Here is a 13940-nt window from a genome sequence, read left to right as displayed (position 1 = left end):
GTGTTCAGCTCCTGCTTTGACGGCTAAAGTCAAAACACAGCCCAGCTCAAAGAGCGTGTTTCCACACAGAACACCCTTGGGCTGCAGCAGCCGCTGTGGCTACGCTGCAAACGGCTTTGATTTGAAGCATATTTAGTGACATTTGTGCTCCCTCCCAGGGGACTCCGTGCAGACAGCCACACGTGCTGTGTCCTCCTCTATCCTTTTCACTCCTGACACGGCCTGATGGGCTGGAGGTACAAAACTGCCCCCAGGGACCCCACTGCTCTTGGTGTCCTCAACACACGAGTGCAGCTGCTGCTGGTGGCCAGCGATACCTGAGATCCTCCCAGCTGGCCCTCTCAGGACCTTCAGCAGCGCCTGGAGCAGAGGGGACATCTGTTAATGGCTTTATCTTGCCAATCCATCCCCATCGATGGTGCTGGTGGGTGACACATCAATCATCCCGAGGCCTCCCGAGCTGCTCTGCTGCCGTGTTTCTGCGCTGTACCTAGGCCCTTGATGGTCACCACGAAAGATCGCCCAACTCTCAGCACAGATGGCAGGTTTCCAACCAAACGCCACCCCCCGGGTTAGGATTTCTCCACCTCGGCTTTAGGATTTCCACCAGCAGATGGCAGGGCGGGATTGCTCCACGAGCAGAAAGGAGGGAGAACATTTCACCCAGGGCAGGCAGCAGCAGAACCGGGACAAGCCCCGTTTTTCCATGCCGGGGAATTCGGGAGGGCAGGGCTCGCTCCTGGAGCACCTGCTGCACAGCAGATCTCCCACGGCCTGGGAGTGTCCCTGTCCCCTCCAAGGCTCGCTCATCAGGACCCTGCTTTGTTCCAGCCGTGTCGGGCTGGGTGCCTTTTTAACACCACTGTGCCGCAGCCCCAGCCCACGCCTTCCCACGGGCCTCTTCAGCAGGAATTTTTTTGCCTGAAGAACAAGGATGCACGGAGAGTTCGGGGATTTCCCCTGCAGGGTAGATCAAAAGTTGCCAGGATGTATTAGAGGAGACGTTTAGGCTAAAGAAAACCCTGGGGAAAAAAAAAATCAAATGAAGCTGCAGTCCCGAGCTACTGCTCTATAATCACCGTGTTGCTGTGGGGAGAAAACCCCACGGGGCTGAACCGATGCCCTTCCACCCGCCCCGGCTCCCGTTTGATCCGCAGAGATCAGGAAGTGGTTTTTCCTTTTTTCCCCTCTGTCTCTGTTTTGTTTTAGCACTGTAGCCCGCGGGGCCGGTTTGTGTGCCTGCCTCCCACGGAGGGTAATTGGGTTCCTCTCTCTGGCCGAGGCCACACCGGAGCACTGAGCTCCCACCGCCGCCTCCAGCCGGGTCACGGCAGCCCAGGCACCAGCGGGACGAGCCGTCATCAATAGCCCTATTATTGCTCTTGAAGTTTCTCCCCGCTTCCAGACGGATGCTGCATTACTCCATCACAGCTGCAGTTGCTCCCTTCCAGCAATTCCCCGCACAGCACTTAAGGAAGGGATTTATGGGCGGTTTTGAAAGGCATTTTGCAGCGAGAAGGAGTTATGGGAAAGGAAGTTGAATTCCCACCATTCCCCAGTAAAATTCTCCCAAGCATCTTTCACGAGAGGGATCATTTACTGCTCCTTTCCTCAAAACAGAGACAGGCTCTCAGCTGTGGCGCTTTGTTTAGTCCAAAGCGTTTCCCGACAGCGAGATGCCACAGAGGTTATTCTGGTCTCGGCTGCAAAGGGTCAGGAGACCAGGGCAAGCCCTCAGTCTGGCTGCTGGAGGCTCTGCCAGACCCCATCTGTTCCCTGACACTTTCGTAGACCCTAAATGAAATGATTTCTTCTCGAGTGATGGATTATTGCCAATCTCAGGGCAAGCCTTGGTGAATACCTGGCTGATTTTGACTCATTTTCCAAAGTAAAAAAGTCTTAGGGCCAGAGTCACCAAGAGCTATAAAACAATCACAGGGGATGTCACCTTAAAAGCTGAATCTCACCTTTTTTTGGAGCTTTTCAGGAATCAAAACCTGCCACAAAATTACTCATCGATGACCTTCACAGGTCCCTTCCGTGATCCGGGCAGGCTGGATGAGCAGATCGGATTCACTTCAACACTTACATTTCATAACCAGGACAGGGGGTTTGAAAGACTTTATTTGCCACCTTTGCTGATGACACAGCTCGTGAATCTAAGAGCACTGCACAGTGTAAAGTGAGGCCGTGAGCTCTAGTGCACAAACCAGCTGCAGGAACAGCCAGGGTCCACGAGGACCTCCCTCCTGTGACTTTATTAAAAGGAAATATGTTGTTCCTGGCTGATTCCGGTGCTTGAGGACAAGGGTGAGAAGTAGCAGAGGCATTTCTGTGCGCTAAGTGCGATGACTTCCATCAAAACAACTGGGAGGGACTCACTTTCCAAACAAAGGCAGATACATACATTGACATGCACATGGCAGATACCATCTGCAGGAAGGAAAACAACAGCTCATCCCCACAGCCCGACCGGCTGCACCTCTGACCTGAGGCATGGGAAGAGTTTCTCCCATTCAAAAGAGATCTTCTGCCTCTTTTTTACCTTTCTTTGCACTGACCTTCTCTCTCTTTCCGTGGTAGAGGTGGGCAAGGGGTGGGCATGCAGCTGGGTCCAGGGTATTCTGCACGTGTATCCCAGCAAGTCAAGGCACAAATGCACGGAGCAGGGGCTGTTCAGGTGAGGGGGAGCACTGGGAAACCCTGCCCTGCCACCACGGGACGTGGCACAGGAGCGGGGTGGCTTGAAAGCTTCAAGTTTCTGTTCTTTCTGCCCAAAGAAGAGAGGAGGGGAGGCCAGCTGGAGGAGCCGAGGTGTAATCTGCTGTGTCAGTCATCTGGGGGCACACAGGGCAAGGCAGGGAGAGCTCTCAGGACTCAGGACAAGTGCAGTGACACCTCAGTGGGTTTTGGTCCCAGCCCAGGGAGGGGGATGAGAGGTGTGAGACCCAAATGTGGTGCTGGAGAAAGAAAACAGAAACACTGTGGGAGGAGAGGGTGAGGGATGCTGGGCTCAGGGAGAACGAGGGAGGCACTTCAAATTCAGGCTGCTCCGACCCATTTTCCCCCTTTGCAGTCACGGCTGTTCAGCAGGGGGTGGAGGAGAGACAGCTCCAGCAGGGAGACTGGCAGAGGGAAAGGCATTTTCTTCTCACTTTGGCCGTCAGAGCCTTCCCCTCCGTGACAGGCTGTTGGAACCCTGGGTTCCGAAAGAAGAAAAAGCAACAACAGGCGTCCCTTTGAAATCCTCTGTCTCGCCTCTTCACACCTCGGTGGTGCAGGGCAAGGGCTGAGCCCGGGTGGCCTGGCCGGCTGCTCCGGCAGGGTTTGTGCCGGGAACCCAGCGCAGGCCCTGCAGCCACGGCGGGATTTCAGCGGGGCTGTGGGAACGAGCCCTGCTAAGCCGCTGCCTCACTCCACCTTAAGGGCACATAAGTGGGAAAAGCTGGTAATGCGAAGAGGAAAGCACAGGGATTAGCAGGCAGCCAGTTCTCTTCGGGAGCTGGGGGCGGGGGGGCTGGAGCCTGCCTCGTGGGTGCCAGCAGTGCTGGGCATGGGGTGTGAGCTGTGTCCATCCCACCACACCAAAATGAGGAGCTGCAGCTGGGGGACGCGTCGAAGGGAATGAGCACGAGCGAGTCTGGCTGGCAGCTCCGAGTCCTCGGGGGAATAAAGACAGTATTTCAAGGCTGGTTGTTTTCCGAAGGACAGCAACGCTGGGTTCTGCAGAGGGGTATGCTGGAGGAGGAACGGGGTTGGGATCTGCGTGTGCCCCCTCCCTCGTAGCCAGAAGGGTCTGGAGCACGGCCTCGTGCAGACAAGTGCGTGGAGTCGGATGTGATTTACGTTTGCAGGCGTCACGAGGGAGAGGACGTGCGACGGTGAGGCGAGGAGGGCGGCGCGAGGAGGGAGGGAAGAGCAGAGAGAATTTTCTCTATGGATCCTTGGCTTCTGCAAAGCAGGAAAGATGCCTTTTCAACCGAGTTTGTTCTCAGCCCTGCGGGCAATGAGCGCTGAAGAACTCCTGTCTCCGGAGGGGAAGGGAGGGTCAGAAAGCCCCGATTTCCGTCGCCCAGGAGCGGCAGATCCTGGATGTCCCAACCCTGATCCCGGGTCCCTGCGCGGCAGCACCCAAGACGGGAGGTGCCGCGTAAGCTGGCGGCACAGGGATGCCGGCAGAGGCTGGGGAGAAGAGGAAAGTGGCGATTTGGCTGCTCTTGGATGAGCCCTCCCTCAGTGCTCCCGCTGGCGACGGCATCCTGGGCACGGCCGGCACGGCTGCGGCCGAGCCAGCGCCCCGGGCCCTCCGGCTGGAGGAGCCCATCCTGCTGGCCAGGAAGCTCCGGCGGGATGGCAGCATCTCACCAGGGACGCGGCGGAGCGGGGCCGGCCTCACTGCGGGGCTCGGGTAAGCCAGGGAAGATGCAGTCAAAACAACCGGAGCGGGAGCAGCCTCCCTCCTGGGGATCTGCACAGGCCCGGCAGCGCCGTGCAGGAAGGACCACGGCCAGGCCTGGATGGGCAGCAGGGACGTGGCCACGGGTGAAGGCTCCATTTCTGCCACGTAATTATTCAGGTGGGAGAGGAGTCGCAGCCGGATGGGGTCGGCGGCGTTTTGGCCCTCGAGGATGCCCAGGTACCTGACAACTTCGGTGAGACACTCGCGGAAGCCGATGCTTCTGTAATCCACGGCCAGAGCCCGGGCATCCAGGAAGCCTGGAGAGAGAGGACGTGGGTGACAGTAAGGCCGTGCAGAGCTCAGGAATGCGCTTGGATTTCACTACCCTCTCTAGTGCACTGTGTATTTCACTTGAGGCACTTTGCTGCCGTGTGATATTCCTGAAGCAGGCAGCCAAGTGGGTGTCCCGAGGGACCGGACGTTTGTGTGCGTGAGAGCGGCGTCTGCGGTTATCTGACCGGGATGAACCCGCCGGGGTCAGGGAGCCTCTCACTCCGTGTGAGACCAGTGAGAGGTTTCATTAGCTGTGCTCAGGAAGGAAGAATTTTTTCCTGTTGGATTCTATCCGTTATCACTGCTGGAGACATGGCTGTGGGCTGGGCGGGCACTGGGGTTGGGCTGCCTTTGCCAAGGGGCCATTCCAATCAGGACAGTGCCTCCTCAAGGCACAGCTTAGCACCACTTCCCTCTGCCTGGCTCCCAAAATTTACACTCCCTTTAAACCAACATCACAGGGCAGTGGCAGAACCAAAACAGCTGGGCTGAGAAAGCTCAAAGCCACAGAAATCAGCAACCAGCCGCTGATTTTAAGGCTTCTGCTCCCAACTTGCAGCTTCGTGAGGCCGTAAGCAATAAAGCAGAGAATGTCACAGCACAGTGAAGCGCTGGACCACTGTGCTTGACAGGGTCTCTCGTGACAATGCAGCCCTTTGTTGCAGTGCAGTCAAACTGAATATCTAAACAAATGTTCCAGACCAAGTTACAGCCCTGAACCAAAGCCTGGATGCCAGCAATGTCCCCAGCAAGCCAAAACTGGGTGGTAAGCAAGCCAGAGGCTTCTTTACTGGAGCTGTGATCTCCATCCTGTTAACTGGAACAGGACAGAGGGTCTGTACTGAGGTCCCAGTACAAATAAGACCTTTGTTGAATTTTGCACAGGGCTCCCTCTCTCTTCTTATAACAACCAAGAGACACACACACAAAAAAAAAAAAAAAAAAAAAAAGAACAGAAAGGGGGAAAAAAAAGCCTTGTTTATTTGCAGAGTCCTCATGCAGAATTCAGCCTCCGCAGGAAATGTATCCCAGGGAGGAGGTAAAGGGTTTAATATGGTTTTTCTGGAAGCAGGCTCCATTTCTGAGCAGGAAGAAATGAGTCTCTGGCTGAACAGCTTTTAGCAGGGGGTGTGACACCAACAGTGCTGTCCCTGTGGGGCTGGGGGGGGTTCAGCTCCCCACCTGTCCCACTCTCCCAAATGGATGCATGGGATGCTGACCCATCTGTAGGAAAATGCCCATCTGCCCTCCCTCAAAAGGTATTTCCCTTGGGAAGCAGGCAGAGCTGGCTGGAGGCAGCTCGCTGCTGCAGCTGATGGGGAATTTTCCTTCCAGGTTTGCACCTTCACCTCACCCCGTGCTCCTAAGAGCAGTTCTTACCTGCTCCTCCTGTGGCGTGAAGCATTTTTAAGTGATCCACTGTCATTTGTAGAATTTCTGCCTTCTCCAGCTTGGAAGACCCCTGTGTGGGGAGCAGAAAGGAAAAGCCATTTGTCATTTTATGGTCCAGGGCTTTGTGCCTCTCAGGAGCCGGGCTCTGACCGATGATTTCCTCCCTGAAACCTCCCTGAAGCCCAGGAGTGCTCAGAGTGGCGCGGGGCATCCACCAGGGCTCTGTTTTTTACATCAAGAGAGCAGAAAAACCAGCTCCTTCCCAATGCAGATTGAAAAATCCCTTTTTCTGTGCTTCCTCATATCTGCAAAACGCTTCCTAGATTGAATTTATCCTCCCCAGGGCTCCTGAATATTTGCCAATATCGTTCCACCACCCCATTCCCACCACCTACTTACTCCCTGAAGCGAGGATGATAAGAAAGGCACAGCCTTGCTGCAGAATTTCTCCTTCTGGAGGCCATAGCCCAAACCCTGCAGCCCTCGTGGGACCAGGGCACCAGGGGCTCTCACAAACACACACCTGCTTCTCGAAGGCCGTGGGCACCAGGCGCCGCAGCTCCGAGAGGCTGCTGTTGATGCGGTCCCGGCGCCGCTTCTCGATGATCTGTGGAGATTTCCAAGCAGAGAGAAGAAACCACAGTCACTCCCAGCCACAACTCCCAGATCTAAAGCCCTGCAGGTGCTTCGAAAGGGCCACGTGTGTGTGAGTGCTTTGGGGGTGCAAAATTTGAGAGAAGAAACGTGAAGTGGTGTGATAACCGCAGGTGAAATTGCTCTCCCCTTTTCTGCCAGATATGAGGCCAAACCTCTGCAAAAAAATCGGCTTTGGGGACAATTCTGCAGGGGATGGAGCAGGAGGGGTGTAAAGGTGATGTTGTACTGTGTCCTCACAATAAGGATGGGCTGACAGGCCCCCTGTGCACACAGGGGGACATCTCTGGCACACAGTCAGGGCCAGCCTGCCCTGGTCATCATAAAGGACACTCACCCCTCTCCTCTTCTTCCTGGCTTGTATCTGAGATGTCGTAGTGGGAGACACAGACCTGGAAACATGGCTGGAAAGGAAGGAGAGGGGATCATTTCTATCACTGGCTGGAGAGCAACCTCTGTTGCACATATGTTCTACACACATTTGCCATCTGCAGTTTCCTCCCCCCACCCCAAAAAACGTCTTCTGTGGTTCCCATCTCATTTTTACCCACAACACAGAGCTCAGGAATTGGGGATGGGGAGCCAAGCAGAGACTTGAATCCCACTCTCTCCCCTCTGAGAATCTCCCACCAGATCCCAGAAATCTGGGACGGATTTCTGCACCAGAATGTCCATCCACTCCAAGGTACGATTCTTCAATCCCAGCCTGCGATGGCATCTCCACGGGGCTGGGAAAGCAGCGATCCAAGCTCTGGAGTCGTGGCCTTTTTTCCTCCATGTGTGAACCTCCCGTCCCTCGTGTCTGAGCCTGCCCTGTCTGCAGGCTTTGCATCTTGGATCCGCGATAGCAGGAGGGATCTGGGCTCCAGGGATCCGAGCTCCCACCCAGGGAGGGCTGGCTGCTCCTCAGGGTGAGGCCAGCAGTGGCACTGATGTGGTTTCTGAGGGCTTCCCGGAGAGTCGCTTCCCAAACCACAATTTTTGGGGTGGGCTGGGATGTTCTCAACGTTCTGAACCATTCAGAGAGGGGCTAGGAACGGGGCAGGGAGGACACCTGGCAGGAGGTGACGGAGCAGGGACGCTCCTGCTGGCTCAGAGGACAAGTGACATTGTGGGGACAGGCTAAGGAACAGGGCCCCACAAACCACCCTGTGCCCGCCAGGCTAAAGACACCAAAGGTCAGCCCTAGACATGCAGAGGGAGGCAAAGTTCAACCCTTAGGTCCCCATAACGATGGATAACCGACCGTGGGAAACTCCCTGGAGCAAGACCCCGTGGCTGGTGGGGGGGGGTGTGAGGCTGGCCAGGCCACGTCCTGCCTCCCCCAAGCAGGGTTTGTCCCTCTGGAAAGTGGAACTGGCTCAGGGTTTGTCCCTCTGGAAAGTGGAACTGGCTCGGGGCTCCTTCTGTGCCTTACGAAACTCGGAGCAGGGATGTGAACACGCGTCCGCCTGCAATCCCGGCCAGCCCAGCGCGCCGCAGGGACCAGAGCTCGTGTCAGGCACCCAAATCTGGAAAGGGCCACTTGGGTTCACCCCAATCCAAATGTTTTTCAGTTTGACAGAGCATTTTAATAGGAGCCCATTAAGGATTTTCCTGCACAGACAGTGCTGTCTGCAGCCAGCTGAAAACTAGACCCAACTCAGCCTATTAAAAATAGGCCCAAGCGAGGCGCTTTCAGAAGTGGTTTTACACAATAACACGTTCTTCTGCTGCCTGCTCCGCTCATCTCCATACAGGTCCCCTATTTGAATGTCTGCTGGGTGGGCTTTCTCTGGGCAGAGGTGCTGGCTGGCTCCACAAGTACCAACATGCATCGCCAGCTACGCAGACGCGCACAGAATGAGCCATTTTGATGTGAAAACGGGCTCTGCACAGACACCGGGGTGTTTTAGGTGCAGGGGGTAGGTGCTGAATTCACCTGGAAATGCAAAGTAGGCACCCAAAAATAACAGTGGTTTTTGAAACTCTCTTTGCAGGGCGGTCTGGATGCGTTGTTCTTTGTGAGCTGCTGTTCCAGATGTGGATATCAACACCTATCTCACTGCAAAATGTATTTAAAAAATACATCTGGTGGACTTGAACCACATAAAAGATAGCATGAGTATATTCCCCATGACTAAAATTTCTGCATTGCTCTTTGCTTGGTTTTGTCATTCACAGCACAGCTCTGGCTGTGATCTGGGCAGATCTTGCACTTCTGCAGTGACCCCAGAGCCTAAACTTGCTCCACACACCGATCCAAGCCTCACGCCCGGCATGACTCATCCCCTCACTACGGGGAAACTGGTTTGCCCAAACCACTCAGCCGATGGGTAATGGGCTGGGAACCCCAGCCAGGCAGCCGCTCTCTGCTCTGATCACTCCTCCACACTCCCCACCTGGAAGTGTTTGATTTTTCTGGATCCACCAGCATCCCATGCAGGATGGCATTACTTGGGGTGTGACCTCTGCAGGGCAGGAACAGCTCTTTTGGCTGTGGATTTGCGTGACATGAGGAACAACATCCACCTATACAAATATCACCAGATCACAGCCAGCCTGGTTCTACCACTGGCTCGAGAGGACAAACACGTTAGCAGCACCAAAGAGACATTAAAAGTTCATCATTGCTGGTCACTGAAATAAAATATTGTGACAATTCCGGTATTTTATCCCTCGGGGTCCTATGGACTCAGTGTGCTGCTATTTTGATGTGGAGAGGTGGGATATATTTCACCTGCAGCAGGAAAGCAGCTTAAATATTGATGCACTTGGAAACGGCGTAAGGGCTCAGGGAATCCCTGCAGGACATTTTGTGCCTGACGTGCCCGACTCTGCTGTGACTGTATCAGAAGCAGATTCATGAATTTAGTCCCATGAGAGAACCTGAGCTTGGCACCAGCCAGGCAGCTGCTCTGCTCAGGATACCAAAGAGCAAGAGGGGATGAATTCATCCAAAGCTGGTCACAGAGGGAAGGGGGACACTTGGCCATTGAAACAAGAGTTCAAAAGCAGATGATTTTTGGATGGGAACAAATAACAGAGCCTTTCCTTCATCCCCTGCGCCGTCTGCACCCTCGGAGCCTGGGAGGGCTGACCCAGCCTGGGAACCTGGGCTGCCAGCGGCGCTGAGGATGCCCTTTGCCAGGGGAGCACGGGGAAGCCTGAGGGCATCGCCTGGGGAACCACACACGGGTCCTGTCCTCACCATTCCCTCACAAAGAGCAAAGCCCAGAGCTGAAAGTGCAGCTCAGCAGCGATGGGACAGAGCCTGCGAACTGCGCTGCCGAGGGCCACCGGGGCAGCCCTTCCCCGCTCAGGCTCCCTCCCTAACGCATCACAGCCCCAGCTGGTGCCTTACGAATGCATCAGCAGAGCAGAAGCGTTTTTCTCATGCAAAACCACAAAAAATGTGGTTTCTTCCCCATTCCCTGGGAGCTCTCGGATTGCCGGGAGCGCAGGGGTGTGGGTGTCTCTGCTCGGGGGGGGCTGCCCCATGTCGGGGTGCAGAGAACGGGCTCCTGCTGCCCTTCTCCCACCTGGCAGGAGAAGGCCACCGCGCTGGCTTTAATGGGATTCTCTTGAAGCTCCTAACATAGCTTTAACACTTGTATGGCCACTTCTGTTTCCTTGCGGGGTCAGCCCCACGGCCAGCACCAGCCCTGGCCGGCGCTCTAGGGTCATCCTACCTGTCCGCGCAGGACCAGCCCGACCCCGAGGGGTTAAGCGAGGTGCGAGGGACTCCCGGTGCGGCGGTGGCAGCCCCGGTGCCCTCCCGTGCCATGTCCCGGTGCCGCCGTGGCAGAGCCGGTGCCCTCCCGAGCCGTGCCCCGGCAGGCACCGAGCGCTGGAGGAGCCGTGCCGGGACCCCAAAAACCCGCGTGGGACGGAGGCTGCCCTCACCTGTACTCCTCCTCCCGGCCCACGTCGATGGTGCCGTCAGATTCCGTGTCGGACGAGCTCTCCTCGCAGAGCCGCTTCATTCTGGCGGGGGGAGAGGCCGGTGGGCTCGGCGAGGTTGCCCCACGCGTGGCCCCGGTGGCCGCCGCCGTCGTTCCCCGCCGTGCTCGGGGCAATGCTGTCCCTGCCCGGGCTCCGCCGCTCCGGCCCCGCACGGCTCCTCCCCTGCCCGCTCTGCCTCTCCCACCCCCGGCTCTCCTTCCCTGGCTCCCTCCCGGCACGTCCCCACCTCCCGGGTAATGGGTTAATGAGCCACCATCTCCCGGGAGTGACGGATTACGCGGCCGCGCCGGCGCTCCCCGGTTCCCAGGGCCCCCCCGCGCCCCCCCGCCTCCTCCCGCTCGCTGGTCGAAATCCCAAATCTTCCTGTAAAAGGAACAGTCTGTGTGAACCGTCTCATGTCCCCCCCCTCCTGCCCACGGCCCCCCTTCCAGCCGCTGCACATTGGCCTCAGCCCCAGTTTAAAGGGACCAGTGACCTCACTGGCAACAGAAAACCGTGGGAAAGAGATGGGACTGATAAAGCCTTGAGTTGTTTCAGGGAAAAATCAACATCCAGCCCCACACGCACACACATGTCTGCCCGGCTCCGCGCGGCGCAGGCACTTTGCAGGCTTATGATTCAGATGGAAACCGGCTCATTCGGAGCGCGGTGCTGTTTGAGGACGCCGCTCAAAGGGCCCTCGGCTGGGATTAATCAGCGGCCACTGCCGAGGGCCGGGCTGGCAGCGGTGGCACCGCGCTCGGGACGGGTCCGGCACCACGCCGCGGTGGTCCGGCCGGGAGCTCGGCCCCTCTGCCACGCTCCCACAGCCTCGGAGCCTCCTCAAGTGCCAGCCCACGGCGCTGCCAGGGCAGGGCGTTTGACACCTGCCTACCCTGTGAGACAAAGCGGCCAAAAGCCGACTTCAGGCTTTGTAACATTGGGGTGAATCGCTGTTTTCTCGTCTCATTCCACAATGCTGGAAAGTTTAACCCACAGCCCAGCATCGAGTGAGCATCTCCCTTTCCCTGCTCTGGCAGGAAGGAGGCAGGAATCAGGTTTTTTCAGAGCCCTGCGCTGCTAAAATCCCCCAAGGCAGCAAAAACGTGTGCGTGTGGGAGAGAGAGAGAGAAAGAGAGAGAGAGGAGGAGGGAGAGCACAGAAGTGGAGGTTCCCAGTACGAAAATAATGCCTTTTATTTTGAAAAAAATAATCAGCGCTGAGATCTGGCAACACGTGGGTTTCCCAAAGCCCTTCTGCAGAGACCGCGGCGGCGATAACAGCCCCGTCGCCGCTCGGGCCAGCCAAGCCACCCCACCACCCGTCTCCCGTGGCCTCCTGGGGTGCTCCCTATCTCCCTCAGCCATCTCTGCCAGCTCACCCATGCTGCACCCGCCAACCCCGAGGTGTCTGCAATTCCCCAGCACCTCTCCAGCAGCTCCGGAAAAGCCAAATCCTGGCTCCTGCCTGCCCTTCGCCCACGCCTGCCCCAGCCCAGCACATGGAGCAGAGGAAAGCGCGGCCGCCCCCCCCCCCCCCCGAGTGGTTTTTGGGACTGAGCAGCACCGTCCTCCCCTTCTGAAGTGAAGCAACAGGGACCTGAAGCAGCCGTCCTGTGCTGGAGTGGAAAATGGACGTCTCGGCAGTGTTTGTAAACTGGAAAAGGGAGTAAAACCTTTGCTTCAGCTCACGGCACTTTGTTTCTCTTATTCTGGTGTTTTGTTTTCACTACGAGAAGCGGTCAAGAAGCCGAGCTGTTATTAGCTTACATTTCCAAACGAAAGGTTGCTTTGAACCAGAAGAATTAGAAAAGTGTTATTTTAGCAGTTTTGAGACCCATTCCTCCTCCCTTTCCAAAGTGATTTCAGTTAGAAACACATACATCTCCAAACCAAACTTCCCATAAACATGTGTTTTTGAGAGATTAATGCTCTTTCCACTGATAAAACCATTTGAATGGGATCCTGAGATTGGTTGTTTCAGGCTCTTGCTCATATCACAGCGAGCCTGAACCAAGCTGAGCCCAGACCTGCCACAGAGGAACACTTTTCTTGTCCATTAGAAAGGAATTCACTGTCCAGACTCCATCTTTTCTGGGCCTTGTCTAAGCATCATTATCTGGGTTCAATTGAAGTGTAATTGGCAACATGTTTTTCTAGGATTACACTTCATTATGAACAGAGCGGGGGCCCCAAAACCCACTTCTCCTGTAATCGGATCCGTTCTCCAGCCTGTGCTCCTGGAGACTCTTTATAATCGACCCCAGAGGTCCCAGGGGGGATTGTGAGGGGCATCTGAACCACCCCAGACGGAGCAGAGACGGTGCTGAGACCCCTCACGGGCCGGTTCAGTGGAGATGACAGGGAAGGATTAAACGGGTTTAGCTGCGTGAGGGGAGCTGGATTTTGGGAGTGTCACCCATGTCCCACGGGAGGGAGCAGCCAGACCTCCCCCACAGCGGGCAAGGGGAGACTGGGGTTCAGAAATGGGGGTTCTGCCCTTCCTGGCCTCTCACTGGGTGTCTTTGCAGGCGGTTCCCGTGGTACAGTGACCCCAAGAGCAGAGCCACAAACAGTGGGTGACCAACCTCTGCCCTGAGCCGATTTGCTCTTCCCTGGAGAGCTCTAGGCTTTGCCACAGCCAAGCCAGGGAATTATCAGAGGAAATCTCTCCCCAAGCCCTGAATTAACAACGCTGGCCCCGTGCTTGGGGCTGTTTCCCCTCTGGGATCACAGCAAGCATTGCTGCAATGCCTGTCCCCATCCCCGGGACCCCTCTGGGACCCTCTGGGACTCAGGAGCTGCTGAGAGCTGTCCCCTGCTCGGGCTGGCTGTGCCTCTCCATGGTGGGAACTGTTTCCAGAGGATGGGTGTCACGAGGACGGGGCTAAGCCATCCATCACACCCAGCACTAATTGGCTACCCTGCTTCAGAGGCCAAGGAAAAAGAGAGCTGCAAAGATTGATGTTCCTTCCCTGCAGCAGGAAAAACTCTCCGGGCCAGGACTGAGGATGGATCCCTGCCAGGGACCTGGGATTGCCTAGGTTTGCCTGTGCCAGGCCTGTCCTGGGGATGAAGGGCTCCAGTCTAAGCATCCCTGGAGGGGCGATGATCAGCCCAGCCACCAACCCCCCTCCCACACTGGGACCACGCTGCTCCCTCCCCTCCTGCCTTCCCAGCTCTGGGAAATGTCCCAGGAGAGCGGCCAGCTGTGAAAAGCTGCAGCAGCTGGAATGTGG

The 13940-nt window shown here is 56.5% G+C and overlaps 1 protein-coding gene across 1 annotated transcript; it reads right to left on the bottom strand.

The window, feature by feature from the left end:
- Positions 1-2193: 2193 nt before the first annotated feature.
- Positions 2194-10803, bottom strand: HEYL (hes related family bHLH transcription factor with YRPW motif like). Its single transcript, XM_082296757.1, has 5 exons — positions 10664-10803; positions 7116-7182; positions 6648-6731; positions 6113-6194; positions 2194-4716 (listed from the first exon to the last, which is right to left on the bottom strand). The coding sequence occupies exons 1-5, from the start codon at positions 10741-10743 to the stop codon at positions 4049-4051; spliced, it is 981 nt and encodes a 326-aa protein (XP_082152883.1). The 5' UTR covers positions 10744-10803; the 3' UTR covers positions 2194-4048.
- Positions 10804-13940: the final 3137 nt, after the last annotated feature.

This window comes from Coloeus monedula (genome assembly GCF_965178545.1).
Source record: "Coloeus monedula genome assembly, chromosome: 24".
NCBI classification, from domain to species: Eukaryota; Metazoa; Chordata; class Aves; order Passeriformes; family Corvidae; genus Coloeus; species Coloeus monedula.
This window is presented reverse-complemented; position numbering and strand designations above follow the sequence as displayed.